This window comes from Tachysurus fulvidraco, chromosome 2 (assembly GCF_022655615.1).
Source record: "Tachysurus fulvidraco isolate hzauxx_2018 chromosome 2, HZAU_PFXX_2.0, whole genome shotgun sequence".
NCBI lineage: Eukaryota > Metazoa > Chordata > Actinopteri > Siluriformes > Bagridae > Tachysurus > Tachysurus fulvidraco.
The window spans coordinates 24136419-24160654 of NC_062519.1; the positions used below are offsets into that span (position 1 = coordinate 24136419).

Genomic DNA, 24236 nt, shown 5'->3' on the forward strand with positions numbered 1-24236 from the left:
CTATACAGCCTAATCATTATCAGTGAATTAATCACCCATTATATTTTATTCACAATACTAGAGTTTAACTCCTTTTTTGAGATATATGCTCACATATTTTGATTCAACAACTGACATAGCAATAATATTAAAAAAAGATAATATAACTGTTATACTTAAATGTTTATAATTGTAGTTGGTGTTTATTTTTACTAAGAATACGTATAATATCAGTAACCAATTTGATGGAGTACATATCTGTCTTTACACATTACTAATCCTTCTTCTATAAAGGAACATTTTCCCCATTTGGTCCTACATTACTGTCTTTGTGTTTCAGTTTGTTGATTCCAAACAATCACATGCTTCAAGTCAAAGACTGATGAAGACTGATGAGTAGTGTAGATGTTGCTCAGTCGTTTGATTCAAAGACAGAATCACCATTTTTATTGGATTATATGAATTTATCTTGCTTTTAAGCATCATAAATATGCATAAAATAAGACTAAATATAGGTCTTAAGCAGAGATGGGGGACTCAAGTCATATGACTTGACTCGAGTCAGACTTAAGTCACAGACTTGCTTGACAAATATTAAAAATAGACTCGACTTGACATTCATGACTTGAGACTTGACTCAGACTTGAGTTAAATGACTCAGAGATGGGGACTCGAATTGACTCAAGTCAGACTTAAGTCGCAATTTTGAGACTTGAGACTTGCTTGACAATTATTAAAAAAAGACTCGACTTGACATTCATGACTTGAGACTTACTTGTGACTTACACATGTGTGACTTACTCCCACCTCTGTTCTTAAGTCTGAATATAGGACTTTTAGTAATATAGACAGGATATACAATATTCACAACGCCATAACAATCAAGTGACTTTGGATAAAAATTTCAAGGGTCTTTTAATTTGTTACATGTTCTAACCTCATATCGATGAACTGTGAGCTTGTTGATGTTTATTTTTGACTTTCCGGTGTACTCCATGACACTGGACATGATGTGTAACACCTCACCCATCATTGTTTGTGCAGTGTGGACCAAGACATAAAATAAATGTCACACACAAGCAACAGAGAAATGTTGTGATTTTCAAATGTGATTCAGTACAGTGTGCATAAAAGCCCTAGGTTTAAAATAAATATAAAAAAAAATAATATATATATATATATATATATATATATATATATATACATATACATTTATATATATATAGATATATATATATATATATATATATATATATATATATATATATTCATAACCTTTTGAAATAAGCTCTACTGTACCTAAAGTTTTTTGTATTGTGCTGTAAATTGACCACAGCTGTATGTAATGGTTCAGTAAGAACACAGAGGGCCAAGTAGGTTCAGGAACACTAGTTTATTTCACAAGTCAATAATGAAATCTGTACAAAGACGACTGAACACCCCACCCTCTGGCTTATTTATGCCATTGCACTGCCTTGGGCTTTGGAACCTCATAATTAAGAGACTCAAACTCTTCTTCAGGTTTAAGCTTTGGGCCTGGCAACATAACAGTCTGTGGAAAGATAAACAGGAATTAGTGTGGATGAACTAATGCCAAGAGAAACACAACAACAGTAATGACAAACATTAAAGATGCAGGATGTAAATTATTATTTTTTTTTTTTAATGAAAAGTAACGTTCATTAGCTACCAGAGGTTTTTGGACTTATCCTGCCACAACCACAGGCATGAAGCTTTAACATGTACAAATAGTAGCAACAGTAAGAGTTACATACGTAATGCAAATTAATCACACACACGGTCCCTGTGCTGTTAGTTCAGGAACATAATACCTAGTCTCTCGTAGCCAGACCTTCAGACTAACAACAGAAGGTCTGGACTCTATAGCAGCTTTAACGGACCAAGGACCGCCCAAGTGGGCATCTGACTGATACGTAAAGCGATTGTTCATTTAAATAAAGTCGTGCAAATGAATGAGTCTATACCACGAACTTCACATCATTTGGAAAATCCAGCATTTAGCTGATCCGCATAATCACTTATCATCGCAGTTGCAAACATGACAGCCTCCTTTTCCACAAAGGAAGTAAAGTGTCACAAACGGGCTGTAAAAAAAGAAAAGTGACAGGTTTCCTGGAAATCCTGTAGAATCAGATGACAACTTTAAAACTCCTAAAGTCTTTCCAATATTGTGTGCCACATGCATCAGCGGTTCAGCCAATAGTTCATGGGCGTGATATACGAGACTGACTATGAGCTAACAACAGCTAACCTTCACGCGATAATAAATACAGAAAATAATTACAAACATTTCACATCATGCATCTGCACAGACTTTTATTTCAGACTAACCTAAATGGAGTAACTAACATTAACAAAAGGATGCTGTATCTGTAGAAATGGTATATACTAATGCTTTAAATACACAAGGTTGTCCTTAATTAAACTTTTACTTAAACTTCCGCATCAAAACTAATTCCAATGTTGTGCGTGGCTAAATTTATAAACGACGCAATAATCCTGTACATGCTGTATTGTAAACTGTTATATTGATGTCTCAACAGTACTCAGCATCATGTTTAACAATTTTAACAAAAAGTTGCTGTCCAATCAGGTGCCGTCTGCTAGCCATATATGGTCAATATCATATATAAAGTTATATCTATAATTATATGAAAATTGTTTCTGTTCATCTTCAGGTCTGATAAAAGATTCCCAGACCATGAACACATTTATTACTTCCTTGCTGAAAGGATATCAATTAATCTTGTGCTCACAATGCAAAAGAGAAACAGTCCACCTCTACTAAACTGTGCTACTTCTTCTACAAACCTTAAGGATGGGTTCTTTAGGTGGTGCCCATGCTGGGACAATCTTGCCGTGTAGTCTCCAGAGGCCATACGGGTTGACCAGATGTCTCTCCATCACTAAGTACTCCAGGACATCCCTGGGCTCCTCTTCATCGCCCAGCATCATACGGCCGAATCGGTCATAGATTGCCAAAGTCTGGAAAAAATAAAAAAGCCAATAAAGCACTTTGATCTTGAGTAAAGTGACAAGACCTTTTGCTTATTTTACTCACCTGTCTTGAGTGCATGCGGATCGTCACTTGACCGTACAGATTGCCCTTACTGATCATGTCCGGGCATCTGGCATGGACCAACCGTGGCGGCTCCAGAGACTCTACAAAGCGCCAGCGCAGTGTTTTTAACCTGTTTCCTCGAACCATCTCCTACAGCACAGAGCAAACGTGTGACAATCTGACAGACAGTTTAAAGGTGCGGTCTGAAAACGTTACAAACATCTAAAGCTTATGAATGAATCGCATTTTTTTTTGCATGTAATGAACAATACAATAAAGGCATGTTACGTACAGGGTAACACCTTTCCGTGACCAGAGAATGGAGTTTCTCTTTGTTGAACCTGTAAGAGTGAAGAAATTAAATATGACTTTGGATTTGACTCATATTCACAAACAACCAGTGCTGGATGAGAATAAAAGACTGGATCAGGGAAATGATTAAACTGAGGGGGGGAAATTTTCTTTTTTCAGTAAACACAGGTACCGATTCAGAACGTCTGCCTCTTCGATATGACTCAGACGTACTTAGAAACTTAAAACTTAATGAATACAGTCTGTATTACTGATAAAACTGCTAAAATCCTAGCAAGAAGGAAGGGGAACTATATTTTGCCACACATATTTACTGACTAGAATCCAAATCCCACCATCCATCCATCTCCTGTAGCGCTTATACTACACAGTGACGCAAAGAACCAGGGCCTGTATTCATAAAGGCACCAAGTATAATCTCGGCAAGCTCCTAATTTAGCTTACAATTTTCTAACTAGGAATCTTATCTTAAGAGTGATTAAGGATCAATCTCAGAGTGACTCTGAGCAAGAAAATACAACAACTTTCATCTTAGAGAGGAGGCGGAGCTTAACCTGTTACGAGATATGACATTCTTTTGAAGACTGTGATTGGTTGTCTAATAATAAACAAATAAATAAATAAATAAAACACACACTTTTAAAATCTGGTCTTGAAAAAGCCTTGACTTTGTATCCATGTTAAGATATTTGAGGCTGTATCGTGTAGGGATTATGTCTGTGACCGATCATATTAGTGATGCGCTAACATCTGTATGTTATAAATGCAATAAATGTGCAATCTCTGACACAGAACAGAAATGTCACAGCGCCAAATTATATCATTTCTGCCGCTGTGGCATTTCGGCGTTAGTGTATCTGTAAATGGTGTAGCATATCATACCAAATGTATACGTCATTTCTGCATGGTGTCAGAGATGAGATGTTATCTCTAATAGATGATTGGCCACAAAAATAATCCCTACATGCTCTAATCTTATTAACTCACTATCATTATTAAATATTGTATACAACACAATCCTTCTCCCTCTTCACCTTTCAGACATTTTCTCCTTTGCTAAAGAAACGCTTAAGCCACTTGAAAGTCCTCCTCACTGCTCCTGAGACTTTTTGCCCTTATGAGCTCTTTTACCATGAACTATGTAAGCTCACGTGCCACAGCCGATTCACAAATTCACAGGTCAAAGTTCATCTAGCTAAAGTAGACAAGCCTAAAAACAAACGTGTCCTTTACCTTTCAGTGAATTGGTTTTTCAACCACGTGTACTTGTATTGGTTTGGCATCTTGTGTTTGACAGAGTGGTGGACATTACTTTAACACTCACAAGGCTTTAAACAAATAAATAAACAGAACAAAACAAGAATGGACCGACGTGTCTTACCGTGTTAGTGCCAAATGAGCCTCGATGAAGATTTCCTGAGCTCGCATGGCAAACTCTTTAGTAGAGAACTCTGGGTCGTGCTCTTTTATTTTGCGTAACCTTGACAAAGAAAATCCCACAACATTTAGACACATTAGCGGTTTCAAATTTCGTGATCTAGAAATTTAACCCACACAAGCATCAAATCTCGTTTATTCAAAACTGACAAGTTAAAGCAAGTTAAAGTTCTCTGATTAAGTTACAGTCACATCCCAGGTGCTGCAGAGCTTCCGACTTGTTTTCCATCTCTACTGATACTGAGAAGGAAAATGCAGCAGCAGGTAAAATGTACAAACTGTGAAGGTTTTCTTACGCCAGCTGTGAGGCAGCACTCTGTCGCAGCTGCTCTGTGCGCTGTTTCAGACCCTCTTTGGACAGAGACGAGAGACGAGCATCGCCCTCAGGAGGGATGTACGGATCAAAGACTCCGGCTATCGCGGTGCAAAGCAGAAACATAATGCTTAGATTAAAACCAACAAAATAATACAGAATTATTCAGAGATAGATAGTGAAAAGGGACAAATGAAAACCACCATTAAAGGAAAAAATCCAGTTTCTATTTAAATGAGTGATCTTCAGTGATGTCCTCAGTAATGTCCAAGATTCAGCTTGTAATTAAATTCATTAAATTAATTGCTCTGCTGAATAGAAACTCCAAAAACCAGCAGATGATCCTATTGAAGTGAACAGTGATCATATGCATACATTAAACCCCGCAGCACACTGAAAACAATGCATACCCGTGCATGAGATGTTGATGGGTCTCTCCATGTACTCCTGTCTGATGACCACTCCTGCAGCTCGTGCCTTTGCTTCCTGCTCAGTGTGGGACTTGTCCTTCAGCCCCACAGCTGGAGGGATGAAGTAACGCTTCTTGGTGCGAACAGGAACCAGTGCAGCCTGCTGCCATGGTACATCCAGGAAAGGCCCAACGCACTGCATGCATACGGATAGATCAAACCATGAGACACCGATACATCATCACACTACATCAATACCTCTGGTCTTCAAACCTGCCTGATCTTCAGTCATCCTTCATAGTGATGTATTGTACCTGTTTAGATCTACTGTATACGCTGCTACCTGGATACCATAAAGACCTGCACAAACCAGTACATGTTCGACAATGTATCCTACCTGGATAATGTACACCTAATTGTGTAAGAGTAATCTTTTTTTTTATTTATTATTATTTCAGTATTTCTGCACACGCAATATTGGTTGAACATACAGTATTTACACCGGTCTGTGCGGTTTCTGTTTATTGTCTTTTGTGTAATGTCTTGTATTTTTTTGTCTTTCTGTCCTGCACGGTCTTTCTGTCCTGCACGGTCTTACGGTCTTTCTGTCCTGCACGGTCTTTCTGTCCTGCACGGTCTTTCTGTCCTGCACGGTCTTTCTGTCCTGCACGGTCTTACTGTCCTGCACGGTCTCACGGTCTTACTGTCCTGCACGGTCTTACTGTCCTGCACGGTCTTACTGTCCTGCACGGTCTTACTGTCCTGCACGGTCTTACGGTCTTTCTGTCCTGCACGGTCTTTCTGTCCTGCACGGTCTTACGGTCTTTCTGCCCTGCACGGTCTTTCTGTCCTGCACGGTCTTTCTGTCCTGCACGGTCTTTCTGCCCTACACTTTTGTCCTGCACGGTCTTTCTGTCCTGCACGGTCTTTCTGTCCTGCACGGTCTTTCTGTCCTGCACGGTCTTTCTGTCCTGCACGGTCTTTCTGTCCTGCACGGTCTTTCTGCCCTACACTTTTGTCCTGCACTGTGTACACCAGGTTGCACAGATGCACTTTATGTATCTAGGACTAACTTATTAAGTCCTTAGCTCTGTGTTTGTTCTATGTGGCACCACGATCCTGGAGAAACGTTGTCTCATGTCACTGTGTACTGTAGCAGCTATATATGATTAAAATGACAATAAAAGCTTCTTGACTTGACTTCTTATGTTTTTTCCTTATAATATCTAGGGAGTGGTTTTTGCTCTCACTCCAGAGTTTACTATATATAAATCTACATCTGCTAACGTTACTTTATGACACAATAAAACAGAACCTCAGCCCATGTTGATATTGTACACTGGCTATAGAATCCTTATAGAAAAGATAGAAATGTTTCTCAGCTGTTCCTGATTTCTTTTCTCGCCTCGATAGTCAATCAGCGCCGTATATTACAATCACTTATACGTTTTACACCAATATTACATGATTATCTATTTCCATACCTTTAAATTGTGACATGTGCGCTGATGAAGGAATTGTAACGTCCTAGAGATGGACGTCGCCATTTTCTTCTCTTCTTCTCGTTCCCCTTCTTTGGTTTTATTATTGAGTAAAAAGGCAGCGCCAACGGCAGCGCCGCCTGGTGGCATGGAGCTTGAACAAGCTGGAGCAACACACCCTGAAATACACCTCTTGGCCAAAAGCATGTGAACCCCTTCCCATCACACCCACATGCTTTTAAAGATAAGTTTCTGATCATGTTAACAAGCAGGAAAAATGTTCTGTGTGTTTGTTGGACACGACACTTCGGATCTTCATGATGTTCGTTCGGGCACTGATGTCACAGTGATATGTCTGGGGATCACCAAGCTTCACAAATGGATGTCTAAACTAGGCGTAGTATTACCTAGATGTCTCTAGTGACCTAGAAGTGTCTAGGTTGTGGATAGGAAAGTTGGGGTTCAAGTCCCAGCACCACCAACCATAGCAGAGATATGCGAAAGAAAAAAATTCACTGCACTGTAATGTATGCGTGACAAAAATAAACTACTTCTTAGCACGAATCCTAAAAAGACAATAAACACGTCATGAGTTCGAATCCCATGTCCATCAAGCTGCCACTGCTGGGCCCCTGAGCAAGGCCCTTAACCCTTAATTGCTCAGTTGTATAAACTCTGGATAAGGGCATCTGCTAAATGCCAGAAATGTAAATGTAAATGTTGGCACACAGTTATTGACAAAGTCTCTGTATGCTGCAGCATTGCAATTTCTCTTCACTTGAACTAAAGGCCCTAAACATGTTCCAGCATAACAATATGGCCCCCGTGCATCATCATGCTGATACATGAGGTCTTTGGGATGAGATGGAATGCTGACTTTGTGCCAGGTCTCCTCACCCAGGATCACTGATGCTCTTGGTGCCGATTGAACACAAATCCACACAGCCACACTCCGGCATCTATTGGAAAGCCTTCCCAGAAATCTGGAGCTTATTACAGCAGCAAAGAGGAAACAGCTCCATGTTAACACATGATTGTGGAAAAGGATTCCAAACAAGTGTCTACATACTTTTGGCCATATAATATTAAGTACAGAAAAATTTCTCTCATCATAAATATCATCACAAACCTAAGAAACACGTTTTACCTTTCAGTAAGTACAGTAGATCTGTCAAAGTAAAGTATATCATAGTGTTCCCTTTTCTTTATTAAATCATTGTTACGTATTATTTTCCGTACTCTATCGTGTACTGCTATTTTATATCGTTATAGTCGAGGGTATTATCTCATTTTAACACTCACTCGTAAAGCACAGTGAGATACATGAATGTAAAACATATACCAAATATTTCTTCCTTGTCTTATTATTAGTAGTTAGTAGTAGTTGTCATGGTAGTTAGTAATAACATTAGTAAAGATCAGTAATATTGTTAAAGGGAACAATGGTTGTTGTATAGTTTCTAACGTTCATGATTGCTGTACAAGAATCTTTCGATGTGACCAAACCAACTCTTATAATGTGTAAAACATTGTTAGAAAAAAGGTCTCAGACAGAAATAAGACACAAACTTGAAGTGCTTACACATTAAACCTAACCGAGACAATTCTACCTTTTCTAACACACAAATTGTTTAAGGAAAACAAAACAAAAAAGTAGTAGTTCGCTGTTGTAACTGTGGGAATCAACGAAGCGGTGATCCAACCACTCCCTTCTTTACTACAACACAATAGTGCACTGGGGAAAATGAAACGTGCCTTCGGGTGATTAAATTCGGAGGCTCCTGGAAATGCAGGACCGTTTATTGCTAATATGGAAACACAGCCAGACAAAGGCTCCGTCCTTAATTAATCCCCACTCCCTATTAAAGTGCACTACCTAGGGCATACAATAATGGTTTCCCTGCCCTAGGTGTTCCAACAGGGAGCGATATGGGATCGAGTCACGGACAGTGGCGTCATGAGGTTTATGGTGGGATGGAACATTTGGCCAGTTAGCTGGAAAGTTAACATGGGCAGCACACACTAAATCTGTGTAGTTAGACTTTTTTTTAGTGAAAATGTTAAAAGGTAAAGCGTAATATATACGTGATCAAATGTCAGTGTTTCTCTGCAAATTTCTTCAGCCAAACCCAGACAATGTTTGCTGTACATACAAATGTGCAGGCTCAACTTTATAACCACAAATAATTTCTTGTGGACATGAAAAACAAACCTCACCCTCTGACCTTGTTCTGGTTTTGACAGTACCAGTAATCGAGATGCACTAATGATCTGGTTGCTTAAAAATAACAAAATCTACCCATGAACCTGACACTTGTACACAATGAAAATTTAGCATATTATTACCATTTTTTTTGTATGAGCATTTAATAGTAATGGATTAATTGCATCAATAAACCTTTCTTTAAAGACACCCTTTTAACCAGTCACACACAAACTTTCTCCTTTAGACTATTTTTTGTTTCATCTTTAATCAACACCGATTGGATCCTTAAACAAAAGCACAACAAATGTTTTAAGGAGTCAGACATTTTGATCTCCTGTAAAAATTAAGAGCCACATCAGATAATTCTTAATCAATATACGCGCTCAAGCCTGTGTGTGTCTGCTTGACATCTGCATGCCCATTTTAGTAAAATTCCCACTTGTGTGGATACATCATTATACCTGCAAACCATTTTCACTGATTTAAGGCCTCAGAGCTCAATAACGGAGTAAATGTTCACTTTAAAGTGGGCCAAGATTTGAACTAGAGTTAATATAATCCAAAAGCCCCAGGATGTTCCTTCTACATCATTTCTCACAATGTTAAAAGAGCTGCTAAATATACACTTTATAAAATGTTTTTTTTTTCCACTTCCCCCAGATACAGGGGTGTCTAAAATGAGTTTTTCTTGTATATTTTATTTTCTTATTCTGTAATTACTGAAGAGGGACAGTGTGTTGTGGAATAAGGATTTTTTTACATACAGATGAAGAAGGAAAGATCATGTACGTCACAAATCGGATTAGTTGCGGGTCTCAGCAAGAATGCTTGCATTATACGATATACATACAGTACCATGCTTATGCTGTTCGGTCTGTTCGAACCTTTTTAAGCACCGTGGGTCAGTGCCATTGCTGTCAAAAGTCCTTTTTACAAGCACACCATGACCTTTAACCCCATCCTGCCAAGCCATGTCTCAAAGTAATTCTACCTAAAACTGGCTACAGCCATCGATAATGGATGACGCGGCAGAGGAAGTAGCTTACTGTTTGCACAGAAAACATACATGTCTAGAAATAAACCCGATGATATCAAAGCGTTGATATCAAACGTTGCAAGCATGCCTCTTTTTAAAGAGATGGGTGGAAGAGCAAAAGCAATTCACAGTTATCATACTACTGTGTATATGTGTGTCTATAGTGAAAGGTCTGGCAGAGTAATGTGAGTGAGTGCTAACTGAAAAAAATCAAACGCATGCGCTACAGTCTTCAAAAAAAAAACCTAAAGGGAAAAAAAAAAGAAAAGAAAAGAAAAATCACATCTGGAATTTTCTTACATCTACAATTTTCTTGCATGTGCATCGTTTCCAGCAGGAAGAACAGGGAACAACATTCGGCATCACACTTCTGTCTTGATTTCTCTTGGGGTAATTCGCAAGATGTAACTACAGCGCTTTTAATCGTCGTCACATAATATAGAAAAAAAACGAAGCCTGTTTAATTTCTGGAGACTCTCGCTCTCTGCTTTGCGGACTGTCGGAGGCAGCGATGATTTGTTGGGAGTGAGTGAGCAGGTCAGGAGAGGCTGAGGTCAGAGTTCAGGGGTCACACTGGTGGCGCTTTGCGCTGCAGGAAGTACTGATGGATGTCATCAGCATCCCGCTTGAGCCAGGCCGCGTTCAAGAGAATGTTCTCGCAGCACTGCTGCACGGTGCGCTCGGCCGCTGGTGCTTGGTGAGTCTCAAAGAAACTCTGAGAACACACACGGGAGGAGATGAGGATTAATGTTACACCATAAATCAGACATCATTTACAGCAACGTACTGAATGAGATACTCGACCCACAATATGGCTTACCTTTACTTCTGCAGCCATTTTGTCAACTGCAAACCCATCAACAGTGAGCTGGACAAGAGAAATATACATTAAAACAAATTCTTGATATTTTATATATTACTATTTTTTTATTTGAGCTTAGGAAAAAAAGTCTACATTCAAGAGCAAAAGGCAACCAACTTAAATGGTTATAACCACCAAGAAATCCACCTCGAACAGAGTTTAATGTGTGAACAGACTTTGATAATGGCTCACCTTAACGAGTCGAGATATGAGGAATCCACCCTGGTAGCGGTTATAAAGCTCCTCCCAGTTGTCTCGGACAAATTTCCAGGCTGCCTTGCGGCCATTCTTGCTGCTCCCGGCCACACCACCGATCACGGACACGGTGTCCTGGGGACGAACATCCTCCTACACACACAGCAGAGGCAGCGCTATAAATATTCACTGTACAACAATGCTTCAGGTAGTGCTAAGCAAAGCAGGAGTTTTTTTTTATAAGCAAGTCTAGCGCTGATCTCAACAGCTTTGCGTTAATCTCAGACGGGTAGCCAAGACTTTCCCGACATACTAGATTTGTGAACATGTACATATTTCTACAGCAGTTAACATAGATATGGGATTTGAGGTTTTTGGGATAAAATTGAGCTTAATTGATGATAATGGTGCTGCTAGGGAATTAATTCTCAGTCTATCAAAACACACCATCTGATCATTCTAGCCTCTCTGACATGGTCTCTCTAGTGTTACATCTCCATCCATCTTATTTTTCCCAAATTGAAAACTAAATTTCAGGGGAAAAATATCAGCAAGCAAAAGTTCAAATCGCAGAGCTCAATACAAAATCTCCATTTAAAAAGGTGTTTGGATTCTGCACTAATGTGTCTAATAAAACTAAATAGCCACCACAAACAGTGCATGTGATGTTAATTGCTCCAACATACCGAAAGGGAGAAAGTCAGCACTCTCTGGATGAGGTCTGGAGACGAGATTGCACCCAGAACTCTCTCTATGCGATTCTTTTCCTCCTGCATGTCAGCCTGTTTATGGAGCTGGACAAAGGAAATTAAGTTCTGCATGTTATTACGTCATCGCTGATCTGTCCGTATGCTCATTATGATACACGGTACAGCTTTCTCTGTGTGACAAGCACCTTGCCTTATTACCTTTAGCATAGTGTCCAGCGTTGAGCTGTCCCCATGTTTTAAAACTGTTAGATAAACCTGGAACAATACAAAAATTGGCTGTACAATACTACATCATGGAAATCAGTGCAATTTAGAGATATAGGAATAACTTCCACTAATTCTCCCTTCTGCATTTGAAGGGAACAACGACACAAATAGATCTTTCAGTGTGAAAATGTTGACGTTTTAACGAAAAGGGTCTAAATGTGTTCAGTTCTGCAGGTCTTACTGGACTCCTGAGGTCTGCAGAAAGGATCTGCTTGCCTTCCACATGCTCTTTAAATCTCCTGCGAGCCTCCTCCAGCGTGGCCTTGTGTCCCGCCTTCCCCAGCTTTCCTAGCACAAGCCCTCGCAGGAGAGCGTCCAAATGACCTGAAAAATTCCAAAAATTAAAACAGGAAGTAAATATCTACCAGAAATACGGAAGTCCCAAAGAAGAGCCGCTCCGCACCCCGACACTCACCCTCGCCGGGTTTGTTGTCCCAGCCGAGCTTCAGGCCGATGGGTGTAAAGAGGTCCCGAATGAACTCCTGAATCTCCTCATGGTAGTCGGTGTGTGAGAGCAGAGAAGAGAGCACACCTAGGTTACAGCTCAGGTCGCTCCACACCGTATAGTTCGGCTCGTTCACGAACGCCTCCATCACCTTCAGCACCTCCACCGTGCTGATCATACCTGCACGAGACTAACAGAGAGATTTTCTGCTAAGAATGGCACTAAGCTTCACAGTAGTTAATAAACAAATAAGTCTTAATGGACATGTTATAGTAGTCAGTAGAGTGTTGTATGTGTGATATTACCAGTGAGAAAAGGTCATTCTGCAGGCTCAGGCGATCTACAGGGAGCAGCGTAAGATCTCTGATTCCTGGCAGCAGACTCTCCAACATGGCCGAGCTGTACTGGATCCTGTAGAAACCTACCGTGCCCGGATTAAGCTACAAGGAGATGAACAGACATGTTTCACATGTGCTAAACATCGGCTGACCAAAAAATAAAAACCCCAAACTAACAAAAAAAGCAATCAAAGGCTAAAACAGTTCATGAAACTTTAATGTAAACAGCAGACATACAGGGAGAAAGAGATCTGACCTTGACCCACTTATCTGGTCCCAGGTTAGGGATGGTTACTGTGAGTTCAGGCTGGTCCAACAGAACCTTAATCTTGGAACAGCTGGGGTCCTCACTGGTGCAGATGCTAATTGGGACCATCCAGCTGAGGCAGTCCTCGCCTAGCACACATACAAAACATACACAAACAATGAACAAACGGAAAGCAAGCATCCATGCCTCAGTCAGGTCTGGGAACTTATTTTCCTTCCTTTCATACAATGCAGAGATTTTACAGTCCCGGTGAAAGAAATGCACACCAACGGTTGAACAACAAACAATGATTGCACATTTAATTAATCCAGAGTGTATCAAACCCAGAAGATAACTGATTTAGCATAACATATCCTACAAACACTGCTATAATATAGTACATGAATATTAACTGAAAATTACCATCATAAGGTCCACTAGCACAGAACTTCTTCTGAGATATCTTCAGCACCCTGTCATCTTCCTGCTATAAAAAACACACACACTGTATTTAATTAACTCTGCACACAAGGAATATGTAAATCCTCCTAGGAGGATTAGTACATTAAACTAAAAAGGTTTCACAAAGTTTCTAAACAAGCACCGGAGGTACACCAAACTTGGTCCGTTAGTTGTTCTTTGTTCACAGTGCCAAAACTGTTTGCCCTCTTTCAGCATTAGGGAAGTGAGTGTACCTGCTCCTGGTCCACTACAATAATGGGGAATCCTTTCTGTTTGGTCCAAGAGCTCATAACAGCAGCAATGGGCTTCCCACTTGCCTGCTCTAAACAGTCCCACAAATCCTCTGAGAGTAAGGGAGGGAGAGAGAGAGAGAGAGAGAGAGAGAGAGAGAGAGAGCAAAAGAAATCAGATGACAGAAGTAGATCTCTCCACAATAAGCATATAGGCAATTACTCAGTAATTGTAAAGACAGTAAAGTTCGTACTGAGAGAGAGAAAAAAACCCCTGCTAACTCGACACACCCTTATAACAGCTCAAGAAGATATTAAACTGTCTATATTTATGTAAAATACAGTATATGACTATGGAAAACTATTACAGCTGTAACTCTTGAGACACACATGAGCAAATGTCTGAAACTAAATATGGTAGAAACAGAAAAACATGTGTCTTCGATTAAGCACTTCTCTGGTACTTTTGATAATTTTACACAGTCTACATTAATATATCTAAAAAGACAATTTGCTGTTCTATAAGTGACTATTAATGGACAGCCAGCTCAATCAATGCAAGGGTTTAGAAAAACTTAAGGCTTACAAATTATAATAACACACACACGTACCTGTGGATGCATTTTTGTTTTGAAACTTTAAAAGATAAGTGTTCATTCCCTTTCTGAAATCCTACAAGCACAAAAAAAATGTTAATCAGATGTACAAAGGGCCACTGGTTAAGACCTTTTCCTAATTAATGGCTAAACTATAAGTAGGTCAAATTAGAGCACTGTGTGTCCAAGCTGTGGAAGAGTGAATAGTTCCCGTGCTTGGGATATTTTCGTACCTCGTCTCCTATGTAATTGTGCAGCATGCGAATAACAGAAGCACCTTTGCTGTAGGATATGGCATCAAAGATTTCATCCACTTCTGAGGGATGCCCTACATTAACCTGCCATTTAGGACACAAAAACACACAAACTCATATTTCTACGAGTTCTAAATCCAGGCCTCGGTGTGGTAACATATTAACTGATCTGCCTCTGCAAAGTAGTCGCAAGAGTCGCATTTACAAATTAGTAAGCTTTTAGAGTCACTGCACTATACACTCAAAGTCAGTCCCTTAACACTGGTTAACATGAACAGGCAAATTAAAAGCTGCTTCTACTACATAATTACAACGATTACTCATTAGATGCCATCAGGGTTCAATCAACAGTGTAATTATTGTAAAATAATAATAGAAGCTAAGACAAATTGCAATTAGATTTCATTCAGACAGATTTGCTGTTTGGATGCTAAACAAGAACAAAGCGAATGTTTCGGTTATTATAGAGCAGTACATGAGGTGCTGAGACACGGAGGGGGAAGAAGAAAAAAAAAGAAGAAAAACCTCAATTGGGTGACTGTTATCAAGAGCATCCAGATCCAGAGCCCTAGTGTAGTCTGCAGATACAAACTGTGTCCAGATGTCATACTCGGGGAAACAGTGATCCACACAGAGGTACTCGATCCATGATGCAAAGCCCTCATTAAGCCACAGATGGGTCCACCATTCCTGCAGGATAACCCTCTATAAGTGAATGGAATCCAGGCACATTTACAAGCTAATGCGGTCACATGATGCTTACTACAGTGAACTCACACTAAGAACAAAGGGAACGTTTTTGGAAGTAAATCAGCAAATTTTATGTTTAGGTTAGAATCTTTTTATTTCTATTTGCTCATTCTCTGGTTTGATTTTAGCAATGTAAATTATAAATGCAAGACACCGTAGTGGCACTTCTACTGAACACTATAAACAGATACATAAAAAAGACCTGTAACACAACCTAAAAACAAAAAAAAATATCATGAATTGGACTAAACAAATATTTGTAAAAATGCTCCAAGCTTGGTTCTCCGCAGACAGTAATAAGCACTTGTGAGGTCACCACGGTTACGGAGTTCACACACTCACCATAGTAACCAAATTCCCAAACCACTGGTGTGCCAGCTCATGCCCTACCACCAGGGCCACCCACTGACGTGACGACGCACATGAATTCTTTGGGTCAATAAGTAGAGCAGTCTCCCTAAAACATAAAAAAATTCCATCTATGACCCATTATCAAAAGCTCAAATCTATCATCAAAAATTACCCAGCTTAACAACACACTATAATAATAAGCATTTATTTTACCTGTAGGTAACGAGGCCCCAATTTTCCATGGCACCTAAAACCATGAAGAAAAAAAGAAAAAAAAAGAAAAATCATGTACTACATAAATGTAGAAAGACTCTATAATAATCACATGGAAAAGGAAGAATAAATAAATAAATAAATAAATAAATAAACAAACAAACAAACTACATACCAGCAGCAAAATCAGCAATTGCTATTAGATCAATTTTAGGCAACGGATAAGGAACATTGAAATAGTCTTTGTAGAAAGGTAAGGTCTTAGTAGCCACCTAAACAGAAAGGAAAAGACAGAAGATTTTTAAATACACATTAAATTGAAATATTGTAAAGCAAAGAGAGAAGTAGACAGAAAAAGCTGCTTACCTCCAGAGCAAACTTTCCCTGCTCCGCTTTCCCCACTGGAGTGTACACTCGGACTGTCACGCCATCGGACGACTGGCTCTCCACAAAATCATACTCGCCGATGACAAACGCGACCAGGTAGGTGGACATGATGGGTGTAGTGGCGAACTTTACTTCCACGAGACTGTCATCCTCTGGGTATGGCTTCCGATCGATGACGTTCTACAGTGTACAAGAGTGTGTGAGTCCAAAGTGAAAGGTTTTTCCCCCCGCCCGTAAATAAATAAAACAGTGAAAGTAGTGTTCCAAAATAGCTTAATAGGTTAGAGGAAAAGGAAGCTTTCATCTCCCAGCTATGCCTGCATTCCCTCCATTAACTGCTGTAATTAGCATGCGCTCTGAAAATCAAGAGTGAAATCAGAGCCACACTGCCATTACGCTCTCCGTCTTTACACAGCGCTTATATAGGAAATGTATGAAAAAGGTTTTCACAAACAAGACATTTATTTATGTAGTATAGGAAAACATTTATCATATTTATATAATGTTAACAATGCAGGAAAATAGTCCAGGGAACAACTCACAATTATTTAAATTAAAATAGCATGCAGCTATGAACATACACAATCATGTTATTTGGAAACACACTGCAGTTAAAATGTTGCCCTTGTTACTAAACTAGCTCATATTTTTTACAGTATGAATGGGTGGATTTTAAATATAAGTCATAATCATAAGTCATGATTAGGACAAAACATGTGAAAATCCACCATAATCACAATTTAGATCGTTATTCTGAGCTAGATCCTTGCCCTAACAATCATCCATAGCAGATGTGACTGATTCCAAATGGCTGAGATTAGATTTCTGTACAAAGCAATTTTCAGCCATCGAAGCCACATGAAATTAAGTGATATCCTGCATGCTGAAATCAATCAGTAGCTCAGATACATTCGCTATCCAGCACCAAATCTAAACCTAGGTTTAAAATAATTAGCATTGTGCTTTTTGCTCAGTGCTAGAAAGTGACAGATGACACGTACTGGGAGAAAGAACGCAACTGAATGCACAGAACTTTAGTAGCCATCTGTTATGAGAGAAGTGGGGTAAAACTTCACATACCATATTCGACAAGGCTACTCTGTCCTTGGGGACAATAAGGGTGATGTCAAAGGTGGCTTTGATAGCTGGCTCGTCCCAGCAAGGGAAAGCTCGGCGAGCATCCGTGGCCTGAGAGAGAGAGAAAGGAGGGGGAGAAAGAGAGAGAGAGCATGTGCGCGCACGAGAGAGAGCGAGCGCAAGAGAGATAGAGAGGAGGGAGGGGGAGAATTGGGGAGAGAGGTGGCTTGAACCATTTGTGTGTGTGGTTGGTAACATGAACCATGGAATGAAATAGAAGCTGATATTATAGTCACGCATTGTATCAAGTGTGAACACGAGCATTAAAATCTTCATTCTACCTTTCTTTCCTCATTGCTGTTAAAATTAAACCACTCTTCCCTGTTTGTTCAAGAGAAATGTAGTTACTTATTACCAATAAAACAGTCCTATAATGTCCATGTTACTTAATCATGAACCTGATGCAAGTAAGAAACACAAGTCCTGGAAATGCAGAGCACAAATGAAGGAAATGAAGAAACTCGCTGCGTGTTGAGTTACCTCAAACTGTGTGACTGCTGCGTAGCGGATTTCTCCTGACGAAGTCGTATATTTACTTCTGTAGAAACCTTTCATTTTGTCATTCAACTCTCCAACAAAGTCAATCTTCAACATCCCGGAACCTAAAAACGTGCAGAAAATGTTTAGATTCGGAAACCAGACAAAGAGTAGGACATGGGAGGAAAATGACTGTGTGATAACACAATGGAATAACAAGAACTTTTGACAGCAGGCTAATTAGCCATTTTTGTAGCGGCTGAAAGAACGAATATAGCAACTGATTATGTAGTGACTGTTAACACAGCTGTAACAGCCTCGTTCACAGAAGGGTGCTGTGGTGTTTACCTTTCTGAAGAACACTGGGGAAAGACAAAGTGACCTTCTCGTCCTCATTCTGATAGTTAAATCCTGTAGCACTAATTTCTACACAGAAACAAGGATGTAACAAAAATGTTACTTTATATCATAATATAAAGATGAACATCTGCATGCCGTTTATATACGTTTTGTTTTTTGATTATTAGGAATTTTTTTTTTTTATGCAAGAATAACTATTAGGAAACAAAATAAGTACAAAAAAAGGAAATAAAAAGTAAGGAATATCAAAATATATAAATATATAAGTAATTTCATTTTGCTAGCAGGAGTGGACAAACTGCCCAGTGGTTTTGTTGCCTTTAATCCCAATTCCCTAATATTCATTTTTTACAGTTAGAGTTAATGTCACCATCAAATTGTTCCTTTATCGATTGCTCTCTCTCTCCCTCAGTCTCAGTCCCAACTCCCTCAGATTACTTTTTCTCTCTTGGACTGAATCGCTTGCTCAAAAAACAAAACAAAAAAACCCTCTCATTTTACTAGTAAACTGAAAAGAGTAATCTTCTCTGTCCTAAAGCTGGTCTTGGGCTTCCATAAAAGTTAATGAAACTTTTCATAAGCCATCATTTAAGTAGAGCTTAAGTCTGCTATCCAAGTCCCTGTGTATAAGCTGTTACTATTAACTATTAGAATAAATGCATTAATATTAACTTGTTAAATTGTTCATGTTACAGCCAGAAATACTGTTAAAATCTTCTGACCAATCAGATTTGAGCACTGTGGTACATAGACTCAATATAAATACAGGTAATCAAATAAAATAACATTATTTTTTTTCTATTCCTAAATAATAATATAGAAAACATACTCAGTGGACATACTCTGCACTCAGTGAAATTTGAGAATATTTATTTAAAAAAAATGACACCCTTACCATCCCCTCCTTCTGGTGCAAAAGATGCAGTGATTATGTCTATATCGGCACAGTTCATCACAATTTGATTTGTCCCTTGTGTAACCTGCAAAAAACACATTAAAGGTAGTATTAAGAGATGAAAATATACATTCACACAAGCTTAATTAACGGAACATTTTTTCGGTCACGGAAAACAAATTCCTGTAGGGCATGGCTGCTTTATTCAGTAAGCACCGAATTTCAGCGGAATGACAAGAATGTGCTGCTTCTGCCAGTCACATGGCGTATTGCTGACATCTGCTCTGTCTACACACACCTGAAGGCTATACCACGAAACAACAGAAACCGAGCTCACTAACCAAACAGATGTAATCGGTGTTTAAAATAAATAATAAATAAATACATTTCAAAAATGGGAAAATGCTTAAGCTTGTTTTCCTCGCTTAACTGTCTTTTGTTTTTAATTAATTTCTGCTTTTCGTGTTCAAAACTGTTTTCCAAATTTAAACCAGTTATTCTTCCACACAGCAGCCATCTCTGTGCTATCGAGCTCTTCTAATGAGGGAGCGAGGGTTAGGACCATCACAAGCTTCCTGTGAGACACTTGAAGCCCACAAACTTTGAATACATCATTTCAAACAAGGTGTACTGTAAGGGTGCTTTCACACCTGATTAGATCGGTTGAATTTTGGACTAAACCAGCTGCCGCAGTGGGTCGTTGGCAATATCGTCGGAAGATGAGCATGTCACAGTTTTGCAAAAGTAATGCTCGCCGCCTCCTGAAGTGTCTTGCGATGCGTCTTCGCCGTTTGCAGTGTATTAAAATGATATTTTCAAGCGCATCCCCGCTTCATTCTGAAAATTAAGACTTTGCATAGAGTGCTGTACACAAGCGATGTAGTAGATCACAACCACGAACATAATTGCAGCACGCAGTCGTCTCTCCATGGTGTATGCTGTATTTTCCTCTTTTTGTTTACTTCCGGAGTTTTGTTGGAATTTCCCGCACGTTTATTCTGTTATTCAATCGAGAAGCAGTTTAGGAAATACGCTCAAAGACATGCGGCCAATGAGTGATGTGGATGTTACCACATGACTGCATTTTGGTTCGTTTCAACTGGTGCGGAACAGAACGATCAGTGTGGTGTCAAAAGGAACCAAAACTGATAAAAAGCTACAATGTATATTTTTTTGCTTTTGGTCTGAACCAAATGAACCGAACTATAGATGTGAAAGCACCCTTGAACTCAAGAGTAAAGAGCTATCCACCTTCTTTGACCTACAAGAGTTCTCGGACACTGTCGTCTGAACACACGGTTGTACCACTTGGTAGCATGGTTTTCCTTATAACTTTTTTTTTCTTTTTTAAAATAAAATGATCTATTAGCATATTTGGTGCTGGGCTCTGCATTCTCTGTGTTCTGTTTATTTTTGAGACTTTGTTTAATCACATGCATTATAACATCTGATACAAATCATAGCGCAATAACACTTAAAACATGCTCTTTTAAAATCTATTATTTAATAAAAAATATGACTGATCTGAATTTGCAGCAAAATGGAACAAACTGTCAGCCAGAGGCTCCATTATAAACAGGCTCTCATCCAGACCGGCATTTTCAGCCAAGAGTCTCAGATCCACTACCATATGTTGCCTTTGTGAAGCCATTAGTCTTAAAGCATTCGAATCAACTGGTGTTAGAGCCAGGCATGTACACATGATCTATAAAGCCTAATGTGGACTATTCACATGGTGGGTGAGGACACCGAGAGAAATGATTGACAGAAACGCATAAAGAAATCCATTCATTTGTATGGAGAACTTGAGAGTCCATCTCAAGGGACTCGGCTCACAAGGCAGGGGATACCATGAACATGGTGCCAAATAATCACAGGGCACAAGCTCTCACAGATACGGCCTACAACACATGCATTTAGACTGGGAGAGGATAGTCCTACAGCAAAAGGGAGAACATACAAAAACACACAGAACAGAAGCACGATTAGAACCCCAACTGCAGTGCAAGGCAAACATGGTAGACACTAAGTCGCCAAATAAAAAAAAAAGTATATATCTATAACAAAATGAATTCAATAAATTCTTATACTAGGACACAAGTTCAGAAAAGGAACAGAATTTAAGCATATACTTAATTTTTTTTAAATTCTTTCTCCATACATGATTGCTGTCAATACACACACGATCATGTCTTATTTTAAGCTTAAATCACCTTTAACTTAGCTAATAAATCAAAGAATAACTCCTCTGACCAAGAACAGAGGGGAGTGAAAGAAGGCCCAGTGACGGAGATGGTTAGATAACTCTGGTGGCATTGTAATAAAGCCAAACTTTAAGTTAGTTAGTTTACCAACATACAAATCCCTCCTGCAGCTCATTTCTTCACAAGCCTCTAATGCAAAAATACTGCCATGAAATATGAGAGATTCCTCCCTCAGGCCTGAACGATGGTTGTACTTAGGGAGAGAAACAATCGATATATCCAAGCCTACATAACCTACCTAGCTGTGAACAGATCTAATGTTTTTTTAGCCTCCAACTGCAATGTATGAAACTAAACAGAATTAAAATGTTTGTACATTCCTGAAAGGAAGGAGAGCAAATTATTCCTGTCACACATAGAAACCTGTACATGTGATGAAGAACGAGCAATGTACTCAGTTTAAATAATCAGGGTTTGTAGCATTATGGAGATAAAGTTAATCTCATAGCACAGAGAGGCCACGCTGAGCCCAGCAGGGGAAATTTCACAATGGGGTTGAAACGCAAAAGCAGCTCGAAGCGGACGAGTGTGGTGGCCTACAAACAAACCAAAAAAAAAAAATAAAGAAAAAGCTGAAATGCAACAAAACTCCTTTTGCTAAATAAAGACCCAGGAATCCATACTCAACAAATCAATGCCACACTTCTGAGCTTTGCCTAGTTGCTCAAAACATTCTGTCATCACACAATCATGCAGCTGTCAGTATGGACTAAAAATAGAAAGCACAACAAAACAGTAAAATACAGAAGCATGGAACTAAGACCGAACCCCAGTTTATTATAGGAGCCACACGTGAGTATGTTAAAAACACTCAAGTTGGTTTTCATAACAATTTCATCATCACTTGGGCTTAAAAATGTTCAGCATCTGGTCCTAACAAATTAAAGAAAGCTGTGTATCCATTTTTAAAATCCAAAATTTTAAAATCTTTAGCTAAAAAAAAAAAACCCATATGATTAACTCCATGAATGGGTCTTCTGTTTGTCCATTAAAATTCAAGCCATGAATTTGTGTTAACGTTTCCTTTTTGAAATTTTTTTTAATTTATTATTTTTTTTTATCTTCCATCTTATCAGTGTCATTAACAATAAGGGAAATGTACAAGAAGCTGTGGATATATAAGTTTTTCATTTCCGGGCCAACTGAATGGTTACCTGTCCATGCAGAACAAGTGGTTTCCTTTATCAGATACACTTTCCAAGGGACAAAATAGAAATCCTTTGCTTGTTTGTAGTATAAATTGTATATTTGAAGTGTTGATACAAAACACTCAGGAACACGATGGTTACTCAGAGGTGACAGAGTGAAAAATAATAATAATCTGAACGTAGAGGATTTGTGCTTCACTCAAACACGCTGATCATGATCGCAGATGCATAAAAAAATCCTATAGTTTAAAGTAAACTGAATAAAATTAGACACATGAAAGCTGTTCGGTTTGACTCTCTCAGATTACACTGTCCCTTATACACTAGGATAAAGTAATGCATTAAAGAGTTAGCAAGCAAACAAACAAAACACCTAAAAAAAATTTTTTTAAAAGACAGATTTTTAGGAGAATGACATTAGACATTATTACAGGTTAAATGACTTATGTGCCAGAAAACAAACAAACTTAGCAGGTTATGAACTCATGAACTCTGCTGATAGTATCTGGTAGGCTGAAATACCCTAATGTTATTGAAGCTAACGTGTTGAAAACAGACATCAGAATCAGGTTTATTTTTGACCCACACAAGGTTTTTTTTTTCAGCTGTTTGAGAGTGTACAGAAATAAATAGCACAATTCTAAACATTTAGCTTGGACTATACAAGACCAAACAGATTACACAAGACAATACAGACTATATATAGATAGTACGAGTATTAATAAACAGCTTTACTAACTATACTAACTAGCTAACTTACTGCGATACAGAGTACTAGTTGACTAGAAATATATGTACTTTATCCTAACACGCGCGAGGCAACCTGGCTAGCAGTACAGATAAGCTAACATGCTAACCGATTAGCCTCGCGAGCTAGTTAGCTTTAGCAGCAGGAATGTAGTAACTATGGACGTTCACTAACCCGTTACATGTTTAGATGAACTCGAACAGGTTTATGAAGTAGCTGAATTAAAAAGCAAGTCCTACCTCCACCCCTGCCTCCAGCTTGCCCTCGAAAGTGAAGTCAATCAGGTCGGGCTTCAAGCACAGCGCATAATTAACGGGGTAAACGTCAGTAGGCAGCCGGACGAAGGGCCTCCTCTCAGGCATGCTGACTCGAGTTCGGGCGGTAGCGTCAGCAGAAAGCGTACAACACTGAGCTAGGGGTCTACTCGCTCTTAGAGACAAAGAAACAGGCTTCGAGTGCAGAACAAGAGCGCGTCGGTGTGACTTTGGAACGACCGAGACAGAGCGAGAAACTTGACGGCTCAGAAACAGCAACATAAAATATCTGGATTTGCTGCTAAGTGATTCCCGTCGTCAAACAGCAGCCAGTGTGTACGTGCGCGCTCTGGATCTGGAATGACGTAATCACGCAAAGGAGCCCCTCAG

The 24236-nt window shown here is 39.2% G+C and overlaps 2 protein-coding genes across 2 annotated transcripts; both read right to left on the reverse strand.

Annotated features, from left to right (window-relative positions):
- Positions 1-1357: 1357 nt before the first annotated feature.
- On the reverse strand, positions 1358-7179 carry mrpl45 (mitochondrial ribosomal protein L45). Its single transcript, XM_027169636.2, has 8 exons — positions 7018-7179; positions 5534-5729; positions 5107-5224; positions 4755-4853; positions 3354-3402; positions 3062-3211; positions 2812-2985; positions 1358-1531 (listed from the first exon to the last, which is right to left on the reverse strand). The coding sequence occupies exons 1-8, from the start codon at positions 7162-7164 to the stop codon at positions 1433-1435; spliced, it is 1032 nt and encodes a 343-aa protein (XP_027025437.1). The 5' UTR covers positions 7165-7179; the 3' UTR covers positions 1358-1432.
- A 2287-nt stretch (positions 7180-9466) lies between these two features.
- npepps (aminopeptidase puromycin sensitive) lies at positions 9467-24236 on the reverse strand. Its single transcript, XM_027169839.2, has 23 exons — positions 23832-24236; positions 19433-19517; positions 18526-18603; positions 18181-18302; positions 17644-17751; positions 16543-16743; positions 16352-16448; positions 16177-16210; positions 15955-16069; positions 15388-15552; positions 14842-14946; positions 14624-14684; positions 14016-14125; positions 13744-13807; positions 13330-13469; positions 13041-13175; positions 12706-12925; positions 12472-12614; positions 12222-12278; positions 12000-12107; positions 11311-11466; positions 11077-11124; positions 9467-10971 (listed from the first exon to the last, which is right to left on the reverse strand). The coding sequence occupies exons 1-23, from the start codon at positions 24126-24128 to the stop codon at positions 10825-10827; spliced, it is 2796 nt and encodes a 931-aa protein (XP_027025640.1). The 5' UTR covers positions 24129-24236; the 3' UTR covers positions 9467-10824.

What these genes read in the sequence shown, in the direction of transcription:
- mrpl45 (XM_027169636.2), bottom strand. Translation starts at nt 7,164, where the DNA reads ATGCCACCAGGCGGCGCTGCCGTTGGCGCTGCCTTTTTACTCAATAAT. An exon ending in GCTCATTTGGCACTAACACG is followed by an intron (nt 3,403 to 4,754) that starts GTAAGACACGTC and finishes TCACTCTTACAG; the next exon opens with GTTCAACAAAGAGAAACTCC. An exon ending in TCACGGAAAGGTGTTACCCT is followed by an intron (nt 3,212 to 3,353) that starts GTACGTAACATG and finishes TCTGTGCTGTAG; the next exon opens with GAGATGGTTCGAGGAAACAG.
- npepps (XM_027169839.2), bottom strand. Translation starts at nt 24,128, where the DNA reads ATGTTGCTGTTTCTGAGCCGTCAAGTTTCTCGCTCTGTCTCGGTCGTT. An exon ending in AGCTGGAGGCAGGGGTGGAG is followed by an intron (nt 19,518 to 23,831) that starts GTAGGACTTGCT and finishes TGTTTTTTGCAG; the next exon opens with GTTACACAAGGGACAAATCA. An exon ending in AAATGGCTGCAGAAGTAAAG is followed by an intron (nt 10,972 to 11,076) that starts GTAAGCCATATT and finishes GTGTGTTCTCAG; the next exon opens with AGTTTCTTTGAGACTCACCA.